The sequence below is a fragment of the Bipolaris victoriae genome (genome assembly GCF_000527765.1).
Source record: "Bipolaris victoriae FI3 unplaced genomic scaffold scaffold_29, whole genome shotgun sequence".
Classification (NCBI taxonomy): domain Eukaryota; kingdom Fungi; phylum Ascomycota; class Dothideomycetes; order Pleosporales; family Pleosporaceae; genus Bipolaris; species Bipolaris victoriae.
Genome location: NW_014575363.1, coordinates 224,607 through 245,528, shown reverse-complemented (window position 1 = coordinate 245,528; position 20,922 = coordinate 224,607). Strand labels below are relative to the sequence as shown.

Below are 20,922 nucleotides of genomic sequence, written 5' to 3'. Positions count from 1 at the left end.
GCTATACACCTTGTTCGCAGGAAATCCCGAGGTTTACGTTCTAGAGTAGCATGGCCTGCTAGGATGCCACAGTGCGACGCCTTGATGTTGTGGACTACCCAAGTAGTTGAAGCATACATGTGTATAGAAGATTTCAGAACAAGAATGGCTGTATCCTAGGTATCATGGGTTTACATGTACATGGAATAAACATGAATATATATTTTCAACAAGACTTTGCAACTCATCTGAATTGTGCCTTTGCATACTCTGGCGTGTGCCCAAAGAAACAAACACTGTCCTTCCCCCCCAAAAAAACGGTTCATGTACGGTATTGTTGTAGCTGAGAGAACTTTGAGCAAATGGAATTTATAAGATAGATGGATGGATCAATCAATCAGACCACATACTTCCAAATCCAAGACTATATCGGACTAATCACCAATACTACGACAGCTATCCCATCATTACTACAACACTCCAGTCTAATGCTTTGTAGACTAGATTACAAACATACCATATCTATCTACCACATCCCCCGCCACTCTACTTCTCCATTGTCGATTTTTTTTTTCTCTTTCATCATCTTCTTTGTCGTCGCCAAGCTTCTTTTTTTTTAAAAAAAAAAAACCAGTTGGGGGGGGGGGGGGGGAGCACTCTCTATTTTGCGTTGCTTGTTGAGTGTACTACATGGATATTATCGATGCATGTTTCTCTGGTAGTAGTACTTTGGAAAGAAACCCCCCCCTCTCTCTCTCTCTCACCCGTCAACACCATATCTTATCATTTGATAGGAATAATATTGTAAGTTGTTCCAAGAAGGAGGAAAGCCGTCCAGAGAGAAATCGAGGTTTCGTAGAACATGTTTTATAGAAAAACTGAGTCTTTCTTTTATTACTGGCGTAGGTTTCCCATCTTTGGGGTTCACATGGATTATTAGTTTTTTACGCTACTAGAGAGAGAGAAAAAACACTGTCCCTTGTTGGGGGGGGGGGGGGGGTTCTTAAAATCGCGTTGTGAGTGAACTTTTTTTTGTCACACCGTCATTGATGATGATTTGGCGGGATATAGCATGTGTGTGCCTTATTCTTGAACACCATATTTTTAGACTGTTGACTAGTAGTGAGAGGGGGGATTGGAAAAGCAAATCTCTGCTATGCTGGTACTACAGTGCGTGTTACCTTTTTGGAGACCGAGATGTGGGAGGATTGGAAATCTGGATTCGGTAGCAATATGAGTTGCAGGTGGAGTTACTATGATGGCTGTAGGTATTTCGTGAACGATGGAGAATTCGTGATAAGTCTGGCATTTTGTTTTTCGACCCACTTTGGACAGCAAGGAAGTAGCATGGCGGTAGCGTTGGCCAAAGCAGTTTTTGCAGTTGTAGTTGTTTTCTCTCTTCAAACTTGGAAACAAAGAAAAAACAAATACTATATTTTTTCGAAAAGATTTAAGTCTAGAAACCCAATTGGTTTTCGATATCATCAAAACCAAAACAAGTATTCAAGTTGAAAGCTTTACCAAAGAAGTTTCCTCACAACTTTTTTATTCTATGAAAAAAAATGCTAGTGACAATCATGAAATATTTAATACAAAGAGCCAATTGTCAGTGTCCACGAAGAAGTGCATCACGCATCACAAACTAGCACTAGTTCCAATGAAACAAATTATAGCTAGAATGATTTGATTTCGCCTATTTACACACATTTTGATGAAGAAGAATGTACAATTTAGGAAAAAAAAGGAGACAATCGTACACTGCAAGTTTCCGGCCCAGCTGACGCCGCATACTGAAAAGGTATCGTGCAGGTAACAAAAAGAACAAATACTCAAACATTCCATGAAAAATGCAAAAAAAGTCATTCGCGAAAACCTTTAAGTCTTCCTCTTTTATCGTAACCTTATCCATCGTACAAAGGTCATTATAATTATGTCCGCGTCTAAGCGGCGACGGTAGTCAGCTTCTCCTTGTGGCTGTGACCGGCTTTCAGCATAGCCTCGTAGGGCGGACGTTGAACGATGCCACCAGTGACGGGCAGCGAAGAACTGTATCCGTTCAGGAAGGAATCAACGTCGCGAGCGCATTGGCGACCCTCATTGATACCCCAAACGATGAGTGACTGACCACGACGGCAGTCACCAGCAGCGAAGACGCCAGGAAGGTTGGTGTTGTAGTGGCCTGGGGGAGTCTTGATGTTCTTGCGGCCATCAAGCTCAACCATGTCGCTCATGACGCGTTGCTCAGGGCCCAGGAAACCCATAGAGAGCAAAACGAGGTCTGCAGGGAAGAACTGCTCACTACCATCAACTTGCTTCATGTCCCAACCACCCGAAGAAGACTTGGTCCACGCAACACGGATAGTGTTGATGCCCTTGACCTTGCCGTTGCCGTCATCAACGAATTCCTTGGACATGACACAGTATTCACGAGGATCCTTGCCCATGTGAGTCTTGACTTCGTTGTGACCATAATCGGTACGGAAGATACGGGGCCACTGAGGCCATGGGTTGTCGCGGGCACGCTCTGGCGGAGGCTGAGGTAGCAGCTCGAAGTTTACGACAGATTTGGCGCCGTGGCGGACAGAGGTACCAATGCAGTCGTTACCTGTGTCACCACCACCAATGACAACAACATGCTTGTCCTTGGCCGAGATGTACGCATTATCAGCAAGCTCAGAGTCGAGGAGAGACTTGGTGTTCTTGTGCAAGAACTGCATAGCGTAGTGAATGCCTTCCAAGTTGCGGTTGGGGATGGGCAGGTCGCGAGCTACAGTGGCACCTGTGGCAAATACGACTGCGTCAAAGTCTTTGCGCAGGCTCTCAAGGTTGGGGTGGCCTTCCTCTCCAACGGTAACACCGGTCTTGAAGTTGACACCCTCAGCAGCCATGAAGTCAACACGACGCTGCACAACCTTCTTATCGAGCTTCATGTTGGGAATACCGTACATGAGGAGACCGCCAATACGGTCAGCACGCTCAAAGACTGTGACATTGTGGCCAGCCTTGTTGAGCTGATCGGCACAGGCGAGACCAGCAGGACCGGAACCAATAATGGCAACAGTCTTGCCAGAGCGGACCTGAGGTGGAGTAGGTACCATCCAGCCCTTCTCGAAGCCACGGTCAATGATAGCGCACTCGATTGACTTGATTCCTACAGGATCCTCGTTGATGCCAAGAACGCAAGCTCCCTCGCATGGAGCAGGGCAAACACGACCAGTAAACTCAGGGAAGTTGTTGGTCATGAGCAGACGGTTGAGAGCGTCACGCCATTGCGATCTAAAGACTAATTCATTCCATTTGGGAATGATATTGGAGATCGGGCAGCCGGTGTCAGATTGGCAGAAAGGTACACCACAATCCATGCAACGGGCGGTCTGGTACTTGAGTTCGTCCTCGTTGAGACGCTGGCTCAGCTCGGCCCAATCACGAGTTCGAGTCTTGGGATTGCGGTACTTCTCGGAGCGACGCTGGTATTTCATGAAACCGCGTGTCTTGTCTAGGACCAGAGCCTTCTTCTTTTCGGCCTTTGCGTCAGTCACACTCTCTTCAATGTCAAGCAAACCGCTGCTCTTCTTCTTGGCCTCAGCCTCAGCCTCAGCCTCCTTGGTGCGAGACTCTTCATGAGCGTTGCGGACGGCGTTGCCGGCAAGTAGAGGAAGAGGATACTTGTTCCTCTTCTCCTCAGCAAGCCTGGCCTTCTCCTCCAAGAGAACACGCTTGTAGTCAATAGGCATGACCTTGACAAAGCGCGATAGAGCGCGGGTGAAGTCGAGGAGAATACGTGCGGCAAGCTCAGATCCGGTGTAGTGGTGGTGGTCTTCAATAAGGCCTCGCACAAACGCAATCTCCTCTGGCTCCTCAATTGGAGACAGCTCGACCATCTCTTGGTTGACCTTCTGCTCAAAGTCCTTGTGGATATCCAGAACATAAGCAATACCACCAGACATACCAGCAGCAAAGTTACGGCCTGTAGATCCGAGGACAAGAACACGACCACCAGTCATGTACTCGCAGCCGTGGTCACCAACGCCTTCAACGACGGCCGTGGCACCCGAGTTTCGAACGCAGAAGCGCTCGGCGGCGATACCACGGAAGAAGCAAGTACCTTGAGTGGCACCGTACAAGCAGACGTTACCGATCAGGACATTCTCCTCGGCACGGTAGACGGCGTTGCGAGGAGGGTAGATGATCAAACGACCTCCGGACAGACCCTTGCCGACATAGTCGTTAGCGTCACCCTCAAGTTCAAGAGTGACACCAGGTGCAAGATAAGCACCAAAAGACTGTCCAGCAGATCCACGAATATTGACGTGAATGGTATCTGAGGGCAGGCCGGCCTCACCATAGCGCTTGCTGATGTGGTAGGAAAGGGTAGCACCGAGAGCACGGTCAGTGTTGACGACATCACACTCAATACGGGCAGGGAGACCCTTCTCCAGAGCAAGCTCGGACTCAGCAATGAGCTTGTTGTCTAGGCGGACGTGTAGTCGGTGGTCCTGCTTGCGAACGTTGAATGTAGCAACACCAGGGCGGAGAGTGTGCGCAGGGGTCAGGATGAGCGAAAGATCAATGTTCTCTGTCTTAGCAGTGCGGAGATCGTCGCGGATACGGAGGAACTCGCAGCGACCAACCATGTCGTTAATAGTGCGGAAGCCAAGCTTAGCCATAATTGCACGGAGCTCATTCGCAACGTAGTAGAAGAAGTTGATGACGTGCTCGGGTGTACCAGCGAACTTCTTCCTGAGCTCAGGGTCCTGAGTAGCAATACCTACAGGACAAGTATTTAAATGGCATTTGCGCATGAATATGCAGCCCATGGCGATCAGGGGAGTTGTAGCAAAGCCCCATTCTTCGGCTCCAAGCAAACACGCGATAGCGACATCGCGACCAGTCTTGATTTGACCGTCAGTCTGGACAATGACACGACCACGGAGATCGTTGAGAACAAGTGTCTGATGAGTCTCTGCAAGACCCAGCTCCCATGGAAGACCAGCGTACTTGATACCAGTCCATCGAGAGGCACCGGTACCACCATCGTGACCGGAGATGAGGATGTGGTCAGCCTTGGCCTTGGCGACACCGGAAGCGACAATACCAACACCGGTCTCGGAGACAAGCTTGACTGAGACACGAGCGCGAGGGTTGGAACACTTCAGGTCGTAGATCAACTGCTTAAGATCCTCGATGGAGTAAATGTCGTGGTGGGGAGGAGGACTAATAAGACCGACACCAGGGGTAGAGTGACGGGTCTTTGCAATAGAACCAGAGACCTTGTGGCCAGGAAGCTCACCACCTTCACCAGGCTTAGCACCTTGTGCCATCTTGATTTGGAGCTCATCAGCATCTGCGAGGTAGTTGGAGGTGACACCGAAACGTCCGGAAGCAATCTGCTTGATGGCGGAGCGCATAGTATCGCCATTCTCCATGCGCAAGCTGCGCTCAGGGTCTTCACCACCCTCTCCAGTGTTCGACTTTCCGCCAAGACGGTTCATGGCGACGGCGAGAGTGGAATGTGACTCCATAGAGATAGATCCATAGGACATGGCACCAGTGACGAAGCGGCGCACAATGTCTGTCCATGGCTCGACTTGGTCGATGGGGATAGGGGCGCGGTCATCGAAGTTGAAATCAAGAAGACCACGAAGGGTACAGTCCTTGATACGTTCATACTCAGCGATAGAGTAAGCCTCGTACGACTTGTCGTTCTTGGTGCGAACAGCGTCTTGGAGGTTGGCCATGGCAGTAGGGTCGTTGACGTGAGGCTCGCCTCCATCACGCCAGTGGTACTCGCCAGTCTCAGAAAGACCAGGTACCTCTACAATAGGTCGTGATGGGTAGCCCTTCTCGTGGAGAGCAAATGCATCGGCTGCGATAAGTTCAAAGGTCATACCCTTGATACGGGACGCAGTGCCGGTGAAGCAGCGGTCGACAACAGAGTCATCAAGACCGAGAGCCTCGAAAATCTGGGCGCCCTTGTAAGATTGGAGCGTCGAGATACCCATTTTGCTCATGACCTTCAAGATACCACCATCGCAAGAATGCTTGTAGTTTTGAATGAGCTGTTCAGGTGTCAAGTTCTTGCGAATGATGCCCTCGCGATGCATCTTGAGAATACACTCAATGGCAAGGTAGGGGCAGACAGCATCAGCACCATATCCGACAAGGACACACATGTGGTGAACCTCACGAGCTTCGCCAGTCTCAACAACGAGAGCTGCACTGGATCGCCACTTGTTGCGGACAAGGTGGTGGTGAACCATACCAGTGGCCAAGCAAGCAGATACAGCGACGCGGTCGACGGATGTTGCACGATCGGTCAAGACAAGGATGTTGTCGCCGGCCTGGATGCCCTCTGTGGCTGCTTCACAGATGCGGTCGAGAGCATTCATGTATCCCTCGATACCTTCACTCTTGGGGAAAGTGATGTCGATACTCTTGACAGTCCACTCACGGTAGAGGGTGTGGGCGTTGGTCATTGCCTTGAACTCCTCAAGAGTAAGAATTGGGGACGGCAAAAGCAGACGACCGCACTGCGACTCATCCATCTCTAGCAGGTTACCCTGGGGACCAACGTAGGCCTCGAGAGACATGACAATGGCCTCACGGATAGGGTCAATAGGAGGGTTGGTAACCTGAGCGAAGAGCTGACGGAAGTACTCGTACAACAGGCGAGGCTGTGTTGCCAAGCAAGCAAGAGGAGCATCGTTACCCATGGATCCAAGAGCCTCCTTGGAGTCTGCAGCCATGGGTCCGAGGAGCAAGCTGACTTGCTCGAGAGAATAACCGAAAGCTCGCAGACGAGGGTCTTCATGAAGCTTAGTCTCAGTGAGCGAATGAGAAAGGTCGATACCTTTCTCGCCGACAGACTGAACAATCTTGGGAAGAGTCAAAAGGTTCTTTTCAATCCATCTGCGGAAATCGTTACGCTCCGCGACGGACTTCTTCAGCTCAGCGTCATCGACGATTCGACCAGCGACAGTATCGACAAGCAACATTCTACCGGGTTGCAGACGGCCCTTTTGAACGACTCGCTCAGGCTCGATTGAAATGGTACCGACCTCGGATGCGCAAACAATGCGGTCGTCATCAGTGATGTAGTAACGGCAAGGACGCAGACCATTTCGGTCGAGGTTGGCACCGCAGTACCGTCCGTCAGAGAAAGTGAAGAGTGCAGGGCCATCCCAAGGCTCCATCATACAAGCAGCCCACTCGTAAAAGGCTGCCTTGGCGGGATCCATGGTGTTGTTGCCCTGCCATGCTTCTGGGACCATGAGCATGACTGCTTCTGGAAGAGACAGAACGCCGTTGATGGTCAACAGCTCAAGAACGTTGTCAAAAGCCGCAGAGTCGGAGCCACCGTCCTCAACGATTGGGTAGAGAAGATCGAGTTCCTCGCCGAAGAGACTAGACTTCATAACACCCTCACGTGCTCGCATCCAGTTCTTGTTTCCTCGTAGCGTGTTGATTTCACCATTGTGAGCCGCCCATCGCAGAGGCTGCGCACGGTCCCAACTGGGGAATGTGTTGGTCGAGAAACGCGAGTGCACCAAGGCAAAGTGACCCTCGTAATCGACGTTGAGCAGATCGTGGTAGTATTCATAGACCTGAACTGGAGAAAGCTGACCCTTGTAGACAATGTTCTTGTTGCTCAGTGAGCAAATGTAGAACCAATTGTGTAGGCCAATGACATGTGTAGCTCGCTTTCGCATGACATAGAGCTGTCGCTCAAAGTATGCGTTATCGTACTTTTGCTGGAAATCAGCCTTTGGCTCCCGACCATCACCATAGGCAGTTTTCAGAACAACGAATGGCTGGAGGATAATGGGCTCTCGTGACAAGGCCGCGGGCCCAAGAAGTGTTGAATCGCGCGGCACTGTTCGCCATCCAAGCACTCTCAGGTCGAGCTGGTCTGCAACGTCCTCAAACATGGTCTTGGTCTCATCCAAGATGCTAGGGTCCGGCTTGAAGAACAGGTTACCAGTGGCGTACTGGCCAAGCTTGGGCAGCTTGTAGCCTTGTTCACGCTCGAACTCTTTGAGGAAGAATCGGTGGGGGATGGAGGTCATTACACCTGCACCGTCACCGTCTCGTGCGTCGGAGCCAACGGCTCCTCGATGGGTCATGTTGCATAGCAATGACCGTGCTGTTTGTTTGTCAGTATATATGTTTGTGCAATTTTAGGTATATATAATTTTCTTACCGTCAGAGACGATCTTGTGGCTAGCCTTGCCCTTGATATGGCTGCAGAATTGTCAGTTCATCTTCACGCACTCTCAGCAAACTGATTGTGATTGTCACTTACGCAGCAAAACCGACACCACAAGCATCCTTCTCTAGCTCTGGGTCGTAGAGACCCTGCTTCAAGGGCAGCGCACCCGCCCAGGACTTGTTCTCTGGGCCATCCTGATAAGCAAACACTGAAGTCTGCTCTTCTTCAATCTGGGTATCCTGGGGCAACTTTGTATCTTCGGCGAACGAGACCCGACCCATTATATCGGCAAAAGGCCGAATTCGTGGGTTTCGTTGGTGTTGGTGGTGGTGGGAAGGGTGCAATATCGTTATCGGCGTGTGGCGGGGTCGCTCGATGCGTCGATGTGCAAGTGGTGGTCTAGTCTACGGATGAAGTCTGGAGGGAGGAGTTAATTTTTGGTTCATAAGTAGAAAAAGAAGAAGCAAGCTGTGGGCGCGAGAAAGAGGGCCGAGAGTCAAAGGTAGCTTGGTACAACGGGGCGCATAGGCCTAGTTTCAAAAGCAACAAATGCGAGTGGGGGGAACGAGTGTTGCTAGAGGGGATTGCAACCATAGAACGGCCTGGGAGCTAGGCAAACAACGGGACCGGGTCGCTGAGCAGACGGATTTGGGCGGAGGTAAGCAATTGATAGCTATGACGCTCACGCAAATCCCCGCGGCGAATAATGGGGTATCCAAGCAGAGGATGTGCTGATAAGGGAGGCAGCGAATGGGCTCACGCGGGGTAGCAGCCCAAAGTGCAGTAGGATGGTGGCTAATACAAGCCAGGCCGGAGTGGCGGTGGAAAAGCACAATGTATGGTCGCGGATGGGTGGGTGGGTGCAGCAGGCGTAGACATGGGAGGCAGAGCATTCACTTACTCGATGTGGAGACTAATGGAACTGGCCGTGTAGTCGGCGCGCGGTGTTCCTGCAAGTAGATTGTAGCGATTGTGCTGGAGAGAGTACAGGACAAGAAGGGAGAGAGAGGGAGGGCAAAGGGCGCGGCTGGTTGGGAGGGAGTACTTATGAATAAGAGGGCGGAGGGCTGGTGGTGGGGTGGATATTTTCCCAATGCGCTAGCAAGTCGACTTGACAGTGTCCAATGACGGGGCCAGAAGCGCGTCGAGGGAGGCGTTTCTGCTGTCAGTTGTAGGCCTTGTCGGTCGGTCGGGTCGGTCTCTTTGCCGCTGCAGACTGGGGAGTGCCTGGTGCTGGGGGTGGGTTGATGCCTTGGTGCTCTGTTTGCATGTGGTTGTGAGATGACGCCCCCGCCTCTTTCACCAAGTACGGCACATGAAATTGCAATTCTCAGCGTCTACTTGTTTTTATTTTATTTTTTCGATACAAGCCCACGAGTGTCTGCAGCTCGCCACTGCCAACCTGAGGTCAGCCTGCGAGGCATTGTTTCTCACAGCGTCTGCCGCGGCGTGGCGGAAGGTTGGCAGAGCTGGTCGTGTGTGGATACTGTAGTATAGCGACGACCTCTGCGGCGGGTTGTGCATGGGAAAATTGGCCTACCCCACGGTTTTTCTGCCGCTCCATGACGATAACCGTGGGCGTGATTGGGCGGCGGGGGCCGACCGCCCTGCAGGCGTTCGTCTGTGCATCTGTGCAGTGGCAGGCTGGCCTCCGAAGGTCGGGTTGGTCGGGTTGGCTGGGTTGGCTGCGGATGACCACCAGATGGTTGCATATGCCGCATCATCTGAATCTCGCCCGCGCCAATTGGGCCGCCGGCCTCGCCTCGACCATTTTGTCGTAATTCCCAAGGGTCATGTCTCATCTTATCTGCGCCCAAGCATCTCCGGGGCGGGAGCTTGCGCTGCCCCCTTCCTTCTCTCGCCCCTCGTTGGACGGGACAAGATATAACCCCGCCCGTGCGCGGCGGAGCTTCCGCCCTCATTGCTTGACTGCGCAGTCGACGACATCATTGCAGCGCAGATTGCAGTGAATATCACCCACCTAGTCGCAGCCTTGGGCTTCTGCAAAAGATGCCTTCTGCTTGTCCTTCCCTCACATGATCCAACCCATTGGGCCATTCTGACCGGCCCGCCACGGCTGCTGCTGCCCGCTGGCCACCAAGCAACAGTGTCCGCATCATGCTCGGAACAGATCGGAACAGACACTGCCTGCAGCCCGGCACCACGTAGCGGGAGACGAGTCACGAGAACACGCAGACCTTTGTTCTGCTCGTCTGGCCGATGTCGCCTGTGCCCGCACCCAGCTTGCACTCGTTACCCGGCGGATATACCAGGAATTTCTTCAACGCAATCAAAACACACCACTTGTGCTCAACACCCCCGATCTAGTGCCAATCTCACCACTGCCATTCGACGGCCAATCTCTGCAGGATTCGTGTACCTAATACTTATGTCCCTTCGCTTCGGGCCTTTGTGCGAAAAGAGTCGAAAATGGTGGTGGGTTTCCGATGTGCACCCTATCTCCCAGAGGCGGAATCCGACTTCAACATCTGATTCCCGACCCAACGCAGTCGATTTACCCGACAAGATCGGACTCATGTCCCGATGCCTTGGTTTTCCCCAAATAAGAAAAAAATGAGAGCGTTCCAAATATCTGCGTCGCTTTGCTGTCGCAATCTCACCATCGCAGAATTCAACAGAGAATACCCAAAGTACAAGGACATGTAACTTCATGCTACACTCCAAAAGTAACCCAAAATTTTGGACCCTTTACTAGCAACTGTAACTTTTGCCATTTTGCCATCAAGATCGCTTCGTTCCAGTAAAAGTGGGGCACAAGGTTGCCAATACACGTACACCCACGTCCCGATCACGTGCATTGTTAGCAACGACCCTATTCCACCCGACAATCACTACGAACAAAACGAGTAACTCGAACCTAACAAGCCTACCCTATGCAAAAATCACGGGACCCTGTTTTTCCTTCCTTTACTCGAGTTACCCAATCAAGCTAAAACCACAGATGATATTTTTTTTTCTTTCTCTTAGGCATTGGTAGTATGTATTCATCAACCCCCACGCCTTTGCACATCAAGCCAAATTAATTCTCAACCCACGTTCCCCATCCTCCATCCCACAAAGATCTTCCTACCACATACCTGGCCTCACCTTTTTTTTTTGCTTCCCTCTCATTGGCAAAAATAGACTTTGGCAATACGGGCCAACCGGCCCGTTTGGCATGTAAGACTGCACTTCTTGGTGCTGTGCTTGCGTACGCAAGCCTGATTTACATAACGTACTACCAAACAACTCACCTTGACTGCTGTGTTTAGTGTACCGTACTCCCCCCCTGCCCTTTTCCAAATAACCCTGCTGCTTCAGACCCTGACTCTGACTCTGGCTTCCCCCCTCCCCACATATCCATACCCCGTGACTTGGGGGGGAGGGTTTGCTTTAGAAGCCCTGCTCAGTCTTAGTGGGGCTGCGTCCGCCATCGTAGTCGCAGCATTTGCATCGACATTCCATCGACATCAAAACAAAGTAAGATCAATATACAATCAATAAATTCTTGCACTCATGCATATTTGGCTATATCGCGTTGTGCAAGCCCGACGTTCTGGTGTTAAACCCAGCCTTGGTCTCTTTGAAGCTGGCAGGTGCGGGGTTGATGCCTGTGTGTGCTGGCATGTCTGGATGCACCCACCCCCTTGGAGAACAGACTGGCAAGGGGAAAGGGAAGGGGTGTGTTCCAACTAGCTGCCTGCGCGTAGGGGAAAAAATAGAGTAGATATGGAACTACTGTTTGTACTACTACATCTCACTACTAATTCAAGCACGTTAGCTCTGGGGGTATATATGTATAGGGCTTGGGGTCCGAGGTATTCTTCGTAGTGTGCATACGTGAGCGTAGTCTTCTTCACACAGCAAGACAATCAGTATGCATTCACTCAATCTGCAGAAACAATCATATATCATTCACTTTCATTCATCATTTATGTTGATGCTATGGCAGACGCAGAGTATCCAATCCATTGTCCATGTCGCGCACTTTGTTGCGCGTCAAAAACACAGGGTCTCGCGTCGCCCCACCATCCGCCTCGCAACCAAGGGTACACGCGCCTAGACTCCAAGTCTCGACCCAGATTCTTCTCTCCCCGCCACCTAGCATGTTTTCTGCGTATGTATATCAAGAATCAATCCGAACTTCGATAACCGAAACGTGTGTTGTTTGCGCAAAGGGTGACTGGAAGCGAAAAGTCAGTAGGCGTGGCCAAAGGCGGTGTGAATTGGGGGGCGAACAGGCGCGAAAAACTTACCAAGAGACAAAGAAGAGAGTTTTTTTGCACAGCTGCCCCTTAGTCCTTCATCTGGTCATCGGGGTCGACAAAGTCCTCATCGTCATCCTCGTCGTCGTCACCCTCGAGCTCCTGGTTGGCCTTGCTGAAGTCGATGTGCTTACCGCGCGTGCGGCTGCCTATGATGTTGGATGTCTCAATCTCCTCCATGTTGTCCTCATCGGGCTCTTCGGCTGTTCATGTGTCAGTTGCTGAATTGGCTCGAATGTATTCGCGTGTGAGTGGCTTACGTTCGCCGACCTGTATGCGATTGTGTTAGCTATTGGTGCTGAAAATGGGCCACAATGGGTCAAAAGAGCGCACCTGATCCTCGGCACCAGACTCATCGCTGGAGTCATCATCCATGGACTCTTCCATCGCGTCGCCCTCCTGAGCCTTGCCCTTGCCCTTCACGTCGGTAGTGGGGTCCTGGACACCCTCCATCTGCTGGTTGTCTGGCTGAGCGGACATGTTAAGTCTTCAAGGATTAGTGTTCAATTCCCAAGAGTCGCAATGAGTAGATTCGACAATCCCAAAAGCGATTGAAGCGTTGGCAGTGAGTTGTTCGTAGCAGCGGTGTAGCGTAACAATTCTAGGTGAAGCGCCCTTCATCTATTCCTTGCGTTGCGGTCTAGCCCAGAACTAGCCCAAAATGGGCTGGTCTCCTGGACAACGCCTGCCGTTTGCAGCAAATAGCAAACATTAGCGCGTCGAACGTTGGCCATCAATGTTGCTTTGCAACAACCCTTCAGCCACGCCTCACTGCGCCAAACGACGCCACTTCACGGACGCATGAGGATCCGCCTGTATGAGCTCACTCTGCCAGACATTCATCACACACTTATATTCAATGCACTAGAATAAGTAGAAGAAAAGTTTTATCGCGAGGAAATGTTGAAATAACCACTTTCAAAGGTATCGTAAGTTCATCCCACTAAAGCTCAACTGTGCTATCGTGTCATTTCACATGAGCATCATCTCCATATGCCACTTGGGCAAATCCATCTATCATCCTCTTAGTGGTGGAACAGCCTAATGTGCTGCTCAACAAAGGTGATACCCAACTTCTCACTCGTCTCGAAAACGGCGCCATCGTTCTGGCTACCTGTGGGTGCAGCAATGTACTTGGCTCCACTCCTGTGCGCTCTGAAGACGTTGTCGATAAAGGGGAAGAAAGCGTCGGAGCTGACTGCTACGCTCTCCATCTTCGACAACCATTCCTTGCGTTCCTCGGCCGTGAAAGGCTGCGGCACATGGCCCTCCTCAAAGTGCGCCTCAAAGTCCTCGCGCTCAATGCCTGACTCGGGAACGAGACCTGAGCAAAGGAGATCAATGGCATTAGACTTGGAGGGGCGCTTGGTACCCTTCTTGAAGTTGAGGTTGAGCGTCTTTGAGTGGAAACGCATCCACCAGTTGTCGGCTTTGTCACCAGCAAGACGAGTGCAGTGAATACGTGCTTTTGCGTGTCAGTGGCTGCTATAGTTTTGGAGTTGAACAATACTTACATTGCTGGCCAGCTCCAAGACCAATGAGTTGGCCGTTGAGCGCATAGCATACACTGTTTGACTGAGTGTACTTAAGAGCAATGGTAGCGACGGTAAGATCGCGCTGAGCTGACTCTGGTAGCGGAGGAGAGTTCTTAGGCACAATGATTGTGTTGAATGTGTCAGAAGGAAGGATCTTGGCGTCGTTGCGGTGCTGCTTGAGCGTGATGCCGAACACGGTCCTAGATTCTTCTGGGCCTGGGACGTATTCGGGGTCCATCTGAAGAACCAGGTACTTTCCACCCTTCTTCTTCTTGAGGATCTCCAGGGCTTCAGCGCTGTAACCAGGAGCAATGACACCGTCGGACACTTCACGGCTGATAATCTTGGCGGTTGGGACCTGTATTCCGTCAGTCATCGAGTCAAACCGATTATTCAACAGTTACTCACATCAACCTCGGCTGACAGAGCAATCATGTCACCAAAACTTGACATCCTGTCGGCACCACGGGCCCTCGCATATGCCTGCGCCAGTCCTGAAGTCTCGATGCCGTCAATGTCATCAACCATGTATACCTTGCGCTCTACCTCGCTGAGGGGGACTCCGATGGCTGCACCGGCAGGCGAGACGTGCTTGAAGCTGGCAGCAGCTGGGTAGTTCAGTGCCTTGGTTAGCTCCTGCACGAGCGGCCATGCATTGAGCGCATCGAGCAAGTTGATGTATCCTGGAGAACCGCAGAGCACCTTGAATGGTAGGGGCTTCTCTGCCATGGAGACAGTTGCGGGTTTTTGGTGAGGGTTGGCACCGTATCGGAGGGTCTGGTACTGGACACCGTCGCCCGCGTACTTCTTCCTGAAAAACTCGGAAATAGCGGTATCGTATGAGGAAGTCTGCTCGAAAGCCTTCAGGGCATAACGCTGCCTGCTGGTCTCCGAGACTTCGCCGTTCTTCTTAAGCTCAGTGAGGAGGTCATGGTAGTCGTTGGGGTCGCTGATGATAGTGACGCGGGCGTGGTTCTTTGCGGCAGCCCTGAGCAGAGTCACACCTCCAATGTCAATTTCCTCAACTGCCTCTGGGATTGTGACGTTGATGCGAGCGACCGTCTCAGAAAAGGGGTACAGGTTGCAAACGACAAAGTCAATCTTGTCGATGCTGTTTGCAGAGAGGTCAGAGTCGTCCGAGTCGAGGTCGCGTGCGAGAATGCCGCCATGAACAGCAGGGTGCAGCGTCTTGACGCGCCCACCGAGCATCTCAGGCGCCTTGGTAATGGCAGAGACATCTTCGACTGGGAAGTTGGCCTGGCGGATCATCTTGGCTGTACCGCCAGACGCAAGTAGGCGGACACCGCATTCGTGCAGTCCCTTGGCCAGGTCAAGAAGACCGGTCTTGTCGTACACGGACAGAATGGCTGTCGCATCTCATTAATGATTTTCATTTTTTAGATTTGGTTATCGATCTTGCTCACCTGTCTTTTGGCCGCCCATATTGACTGATTGTATGAGAATCTACGAATCAATTGAAAAGTTACAGACTGCTCAAAGTCAGATCTGGGGTACAAAGCAGTGGCGCAAGAGACTGTGGAGATTTTTTTGGCGTCGCGGGGCTCAAGACTGACCTCATTTTGCTGCCCCTCCATGTTGCCGGGCCGATTGGCCAAAGCTCCTCCACTCTCCAAACTACTACATACCCAACACAGCGGGGTTATCCCAGGCCGTGTCGTTGATCACTGCTATGATGTTGTAGCCGGTGTCGCAAGAAGGAGTCGACAATGCTCCAAGAGCTTTTCCTCCGGTTTCTGGTGTTTTCACACAAGGTGAAGTCATGTAGCCAATCACCGGAATGGCAAAGGACTGCCAACTTTATCGATAACGCGCGTTAGGTCTTGGTCCGTATACCTCGGATACTACATCTGATCTCTATCGTGATCTCACGTTCTTTGCTCTTCTATACAAGAGTCTCTTAGATTACATTAAAAGAAATTACTTCTTACAACCGGGTACCGACTACTCCGTTGCACGGCTAACTTTACAACACGGCTGATATAGCCAACACAGTGCAACTCCCACAGCATCATGACAGAGGCTCTGAATACCGAGGATCTCGTCAGTCACCTCCAATCTGTACTGCTTGAGCTCAACGCCAACCCCTATCCAGACGTCGCGTGTCCACCAGATTTACCGAAACGCGCTTCGGTAGCTCTGATCCTACGCATACAGCCCAGTTACGCACATTGGCCCAATAGCTCCGATAGTCCTCTACCGAAGCGACGCAGACGCTCCTCGGTCGCAAAGCCCGCAGATGAATTCGATTTTGAGTCCTCTTTGAGCGCCTTCTTCAACCAGGACTGGGTTAAGCACGGTGACCCGGAACTACTTTTCATAAAGCGAGCTACAAGGATTGGTGACAAGTGGAATGGACATGTTGCGCTCCCTGGTGGAAAGCGAGATCCCGAGGATAGCGACGACCAAGTCACAGCTGCGCGCGAAGCGCTCGAGGAAGTCGGTATTGATCTGAGCCCCGACAATGCCATCGCCGTGGGCAACCTACCTCAGCGCATCGTTACGACGAGCTGGGGTAAAGTACCGTACGTTAAATTCTTGTAGACTCAAGCTCAGCCTCGCTTTGCAGCGGCGGATTGGCAAATGTATATTGCGAGTATCAAGGCTAATCCTGCTTCATAGGCTCATGGTTCTATGTCCCTACATCTACCTTCTGACCTCCCCATTCTACCCGCCACAACGTCTGCAGCCCACCGAGGTAGCATCCTCCCACTGGGTACCCATCCGCGCGCTTCTCTCACCTGCATTACGCACACACGAATACGCAGATGTCTCAGCACGTCTAGCAAAGTCGGAATTAGGTATCAAGCGCTGGTTCCTGCAGGCCATGCTAAGCAAAATGATGTTCGCAGCCATTCATCTGGTCCCCGCAAACTCGACACATTGCGCAACTATCCCAGACTTTATACCCATCGACGATGAATCTCAGGGTTTGTTGTGCCTTGTCAGAGATGCCCTAGCAGGACCTGCCTCGCGATCCAAAGACCGTAGACCACCGCTATTACTTTGGGGCTTGACGCTCGGCGTTGTAAGCGACTTTCTCGAGCACATACCTCCTCACAATGCGCTGGAGCTATGGACGTACCCTACCTTTACCAGTTGGGACGTCAGAGTGATACTATGGGCAATGTCGTACCGCTTCCGCAAGCAGAAAGCCGTGGAAATGAGCTCAGCCGTGTCCAGTGTATCAAACACGAACGAGGGTCCCACACAAGACCTACCCGGAATAGGTAGCGAAGCTGTAGGTTCTTTGGAAGAAGAAGAGAAGCCGGGGGAAGTGGGTATAGCAGGGTTGGGCGTGGGAAGGACATGGGGACAGAGCGGCAGAAGCAAAATTATGGCTAGAGGCGCTGCAGTCAATTCCATGCTAGAAGGTTATTATCCCATCATCAGACATGCTGTAACGGCAGCGCTGGTTGTCAGGATAGGTGTGGTGGGCTTAACAGCTTTCTTAACTTTGAAGAAACTGGGGCCTACTCCGTTTGAGATGGTCAAGTCGCTTGTTTCTAGCTAGGCTCGATACACATTTATCCAAGACAGTGAAATTTTGATGGCGACTCTCACATTTACTTTCTTACTCCATCAAGTGTCCATCCCAGATCCCTCGTGGATTTGATACCTGGACTGTGTTGTCCTCAATATGCTGAAGAGCAGGGAAGTCAAGAGAGCACGATGTGATGTTCTAGAACTACACATCGGCATTGGAAGACAAAGAAGACTCCAGCATTAGAAATCAGTCTCATAGGGATTGGTATACAGGGTACCTTTTGTAGATCCAAAGAGATTTTGACCATTGCTCTAATGCTGCTGAAATTTTGAATGATTCTACAGACTAGCCTATACATCCAATTTCATGACAGATGACAACGACCCAGCGCAATTTCGATTAGGACTAGCAGCAGTATCTCATTTCTGCCTCTGATGGTTCTTCAGAGATTGTTGGCAGCCGTCTCAATCTTTTGGTGGAGGTGCCAAGGTTTGGTGGGTGACGTCACGCGCCCTCTGTCCCTAGACTCGGTAGAACAGCAGGCAGCAAACATTACCCCTCAAACATCTTTGTGGGCCATCCCTCGTCATGGCCCGGTAACAATTCAATTGCAAAGATGTTACCTCGCTCAGGCTGGCATCATGCTGGCTGCCGTCCATTGCATGGACCAATAAGGTAGACTGAAGAAATTTGATCCTAGCAGGCGATCATTGTAAGAGTGCTAATGAACCATCAGGACAGTGTCCCCACGGATCGCGGCAACATGGGGATCATCAAGGAGAGGCTTATACAGGCTATCTTCTAGCTCAACTCAACACCTCACTGGTCTGCAGGCTGGTGAGGACAACACTGGCCACATTAGTGCTGGCCCTAACGAGGGCATCCTCTTCTTTAACAATGTGTTCCCTATCCAAATACGCAAAATACTGGGGCTTCCTATGCCACGCATTCTAAATCGGCTCATTAGTCCCACCGCATCCGGTACAGATCCAAAAACTGTTATTGAAAGAGCCAAAACCAAACGAAATCTACAAATTACCGGTACCGAAGTGCTCCCTCGTATGCGGGAAGGTGGAGCATTTGTCAAGTTTACTCATGATGGAAGTGCGCCAACCTCTGAGATCGAAAAGACCTTGCAACAGTACTTAGAAGACGAACCTGTGAAGCCATGGTGGAGCCCGTGGAATCAAATGCATGCGAAAGCAGTCAAGGGAAGACCTTGGGTGGAAGATTTGATGCGTCTACCTGCCACTCGTTTACGCGTTGAATTCGTCTCTGGTGAACCTGGAGCGCCTGCTACCGAGGCAGCTGAGTTGAGCCAAGAGCAACTCTTCCAGTTCTTTAGGCCCTACGGAAAGCTGAGTGATATTGTCATGCAACCTCCAGACTCCAAAGTACTTCCAAAGTTCGCTTATCTGGACTATACTAGTATAAGTAAGGCTATTATGGCAAGGAACTGCATGCATGGATACCTCGTGTCGGAAGCCGAAGGGGGTGGAAAGAAAGGTACAATCTTGAGGCTCAAGTATGAGCAGAAGATCAAGCCGCGCTATATCAGAGATTGGATTATCAACCATCCGCGTATTGTCATACCCATCGTGGCTGCTCTTATTGCAGGTTTTGTTGCTGTCGTTTTTGATCCGTAAGTCTTCTTACTACTCCGCCCTGCTCCAATCTAACAAGAAACTCAAAGTATTCGGACGTTCTTTGTTAAGGCTCACATCACACGAAATTTCCATATACAAGACAACAAGTTGTATCAATGGATCAAAGGCTACGCCACAGACATCATCAACGGAGGAAAGAAGCGCAACGATGACGACGGTATGGATGCTATCTGGGACGACCGAAAGGACAACATTGAGCAGATTCAGACCTGGCTGATGGAGACTGCTGATACCTTCATCATTGTACGAGGCCCCCGTGGCTCTGGCAAGCGTGAGCTAGTGGTGGATCAGGCACTGCATGATAAGAAGGTGAAACTCGTCATCGACTGCAAACCTATTCAAGAAGCCCGAGGAGACATCGCTACCATCAACGCTGCCGCTTTGTCCGTTGGCTATAGGCCTGTGTTTAGCTGGATGAATAGCATCAGTGGTATGATTGATATGGCTGCACAAGGTGCCACAGGCGTCAAGACCGGCTTTTCCGAAACCCTCGATTCTCAGCTCAGCAAGATTTGGAACACTACGACTTTGGCTCTTAGACAGATCGCTTTGGATACTCGCCACAAGAACGACAAGGACGCGCACCTACCGGATGACGAATGGCTTGAGGCACACCCAGAACGTCGTCCTGTGGTTGTGATTGACAACTTTCTGCACAAGAGCCAAGAAGGCGGTATCGTATATGACAAGATTGCAGAATGGGCAGCCCAACTCACCACAACAAACATTGCTCATGTCATCTTCCTGACAAACGATGTTGCGTACAACAAGTCACTGTCAAAAGCTTTGCCCGATCGGATGTTCCGCCAAATCTCGCTCTCGGACTGCAGTCCAGAAGTAGCGAAGCGCTTTGTAATAACTCACCTTGATGCAGATGTCGACGATGATCCCATGCCAAAGGACGGATCACCTAAGAAACTACCGTCAGAGCATCGCAAGGATCTTGGAGAGCTCGACACTTGTATCGGCTTGTTGGGTGGGCGGCTTACTGATCTAGAGTTCCTGTCACGGCGCATTAAGACTGGCGAGACACCCACTAAAGCAGTGCATGAGATCATTGACCAATCGGCGTCTGAAATCCTCAAAATGTACATCTTTGGCGCAGAAGACGAGAATGGGAAGCGGCACTGGAACGTTGAGCAGGCCTGGTTCCTCATCAAGGAGCTTGCGAAAAAGGAATCGCTACGATACAATGAGATTCTTGTCGACGACATGCTCAAGACGGGTGGCGAGTCTGTTCTTCGGGCTCTCGAACAAGCAGAACTCATCACGATTGATTCTGGCGCAAATGGCAGGCCTTCCATCATCGGGCCTGGGAAGCCCGTGTATCTTCCGGCATTTAAGCGCTTGACCGAGGACAAGGTGCTCAAGAGCCGCCTAGACTTGGCTATCCTGACGCATCTGACCAAGATTGAGAGTGCGACAATTGAAAAGTGTGAAAATGAGTTGCTGTTGCTGAGCCAGCTGAGGAACCAGCCAGCACAAACCGCGGGAAGGGTGACCTACTTGTTGGCCAAGCTGATGACTAGCCAGGGCAAGGTGGAGAGATATGAGGTGGAGATGAAGGGGCTGAAGAAGGTACTTGGCAGCGAATACTAGTAGTGTTGTGGGCACTGAAAAGCATGTGCAAACGGATATAGAGACGCCGCTCTCGTCTCTTCATAGCGCGATACTACAACCTGTGCTGTTTGTGTGCTGTTCGGTGACCCCGCATGCTCACCGTCCGCTGATGCGGCGGGCTCTCAAGTGCAACGTAGGGCGA

At 51.1% G+C, this 20,922-nt stretch overlaps 8 protein-coding genes across 8 annotated transcripts; 3 read left to right on the top strand and 5 right to left on the bottom strand.

Moving 5' to 3' along the window:
• Positions 1 to 1,919: 1,919 nt before the first annotated feature.
• COCVIDRAFT_25413 (hypothetical protein) lies at positions 1,920 to 8,469 on the bottom strand (the record flags this gene model as incomplete). Its single annotated transcript, XM_014702573.1, has 3 exons — positions 1,920 to 8,122; positions 8,180 to 8,220; positions 8,282 to 8,469. 3 exons carry the CDS (start codon positions 8,467 to 8,469, stop codon positions 1,920 to 1,922), a joined length of 6,432 nt encoding a protein of 2,143 aa, XP_014558059.1.
• Positions 8,464 to 8,622, top strand: COCVIDRAFT_95270 (hypothetical protein; the record flags this gene model as incomplete). The annotated part of the gene is made up of 1 exon (XM_014702648.1): positions 8,464 to 8,622. A coding segment is annotated over one exon (159 nt), but the record flags the coding sequence as incomplete, so codon positions are not given.
• A 459-nt stretch (positions 8,623 to 9,081) lies between these two features.
• On the bottom strand, positions 9,082 to 9,393 carry COCVIDRAFT_95386 (hypothetical protein; the record flags this gene model as incomplete). The annotated part of the gene is made up of 1 exon (XM_014702647.1): positions 9,082 to 9,393. A coding segment is annotated over one exon (312 nt), but the record flags the coding sequence as incomplete, so codon positions are not given.
• Positions 9,394 to 9,618: 225 nt separating this feature from the next.
• On the bottom strand, positions 9,619 to 10,110 carry COCVIDRAFT_14791 (hypothetical protein; the record flags this gene model as incomplete). Its single annotated transcript, XM_014702555.1, has 1 exon — positions 9,619 to 10,110. The coding sequence occupies one exon, from the start codon at positions 10,108 to 10,110 to the stop codon at positions 9,619 to 9,621; it is 492 nt and encodes a 163-aa protein (XP_014558041.1).
• A 2,373-nt stretch (positions 10,111 to 12,483) lies between these two features.
• On the bottom strand, positions 12,484 to 12,933 carry COCVIDRAFT_36540 (hypothetical protein; the record flags this gene model as incomplete). Its single annotated transcript, XM_014702646.1, has 2 exons — positions 12,484 to 12,648; positions 12,787 to 12,933. The coding sequence occupies 2 exons, from the start codon at positions 12,931 to 12,933 to the stop codon at positions 12,484 to 12,486; spliced, it is 312 nt and encodes a 103-aa protein (XP_014558132.1).
• A 545-nt stretch (positions 12,934 to 13,478) lies between these two features.
• On the bottom strand, positions 13,479 to 15,431 carry COCVIDRAFT_36539 (hypothetical protein; the record flags this gene model as incomplete). Its single annotated transcript, XM_014702645.1, has 4 exons — positions 13,479 to 13,918; positions 13,968 to 14,346; positions 14,397 to 15,355; positions 15,413 to 15,431. 4 exons carry the CDS (start codon positions 15,429 to 15,431, stop codon positions 13,479 to 13,481), a joined length of 1,797 nt encoding a protein of 598 aa, XP_014558131.1.
• Positions 15,432 to 16,019: 588 nt separating this feature from the next.
• On the top strand, positions 16,020 to 17,520 carry COCVIDRAFT_95420 (hypothetical protein; the record flags this gene model as incomplete). The annotated part of the gene is made up of 2 exons (XM_014702644.1): positions 16,020 to 16,531; positions 16,629 to 17,520. The coding sequence occupies 2 exons, from the start codon at positions 16,020 to 16,022 to the stop codon at positions 17,518 to 17,520; spliced, it is 1,404 nt and encodes a 467-aa protein (XP_014558130.1).
• Positions 17,521 to 18,109: 589 nt separating this feature from the next.
• On the top strand, positions 18,110 to 20,759 carry COCVIDRAFT_95364 (hypothetical protein; the record flags this gene model as incomplete). The annotated part of the gene is made up of 3 exons (XM_014702643.1): positions 18,110 to 18,168; positions 18,230 to 19,135; positions 19,187 to 20,759. 3 exons carry the CDS (start codon positions 18,110 to 18,112, stop codon positions 20,757 to 20,759), a joined length of 2,538 nt encoding a protein of 845 aa, XP_014558129.1.
• Positions 20,760 to 20,922: the final 163 nt, after the last annotated feature.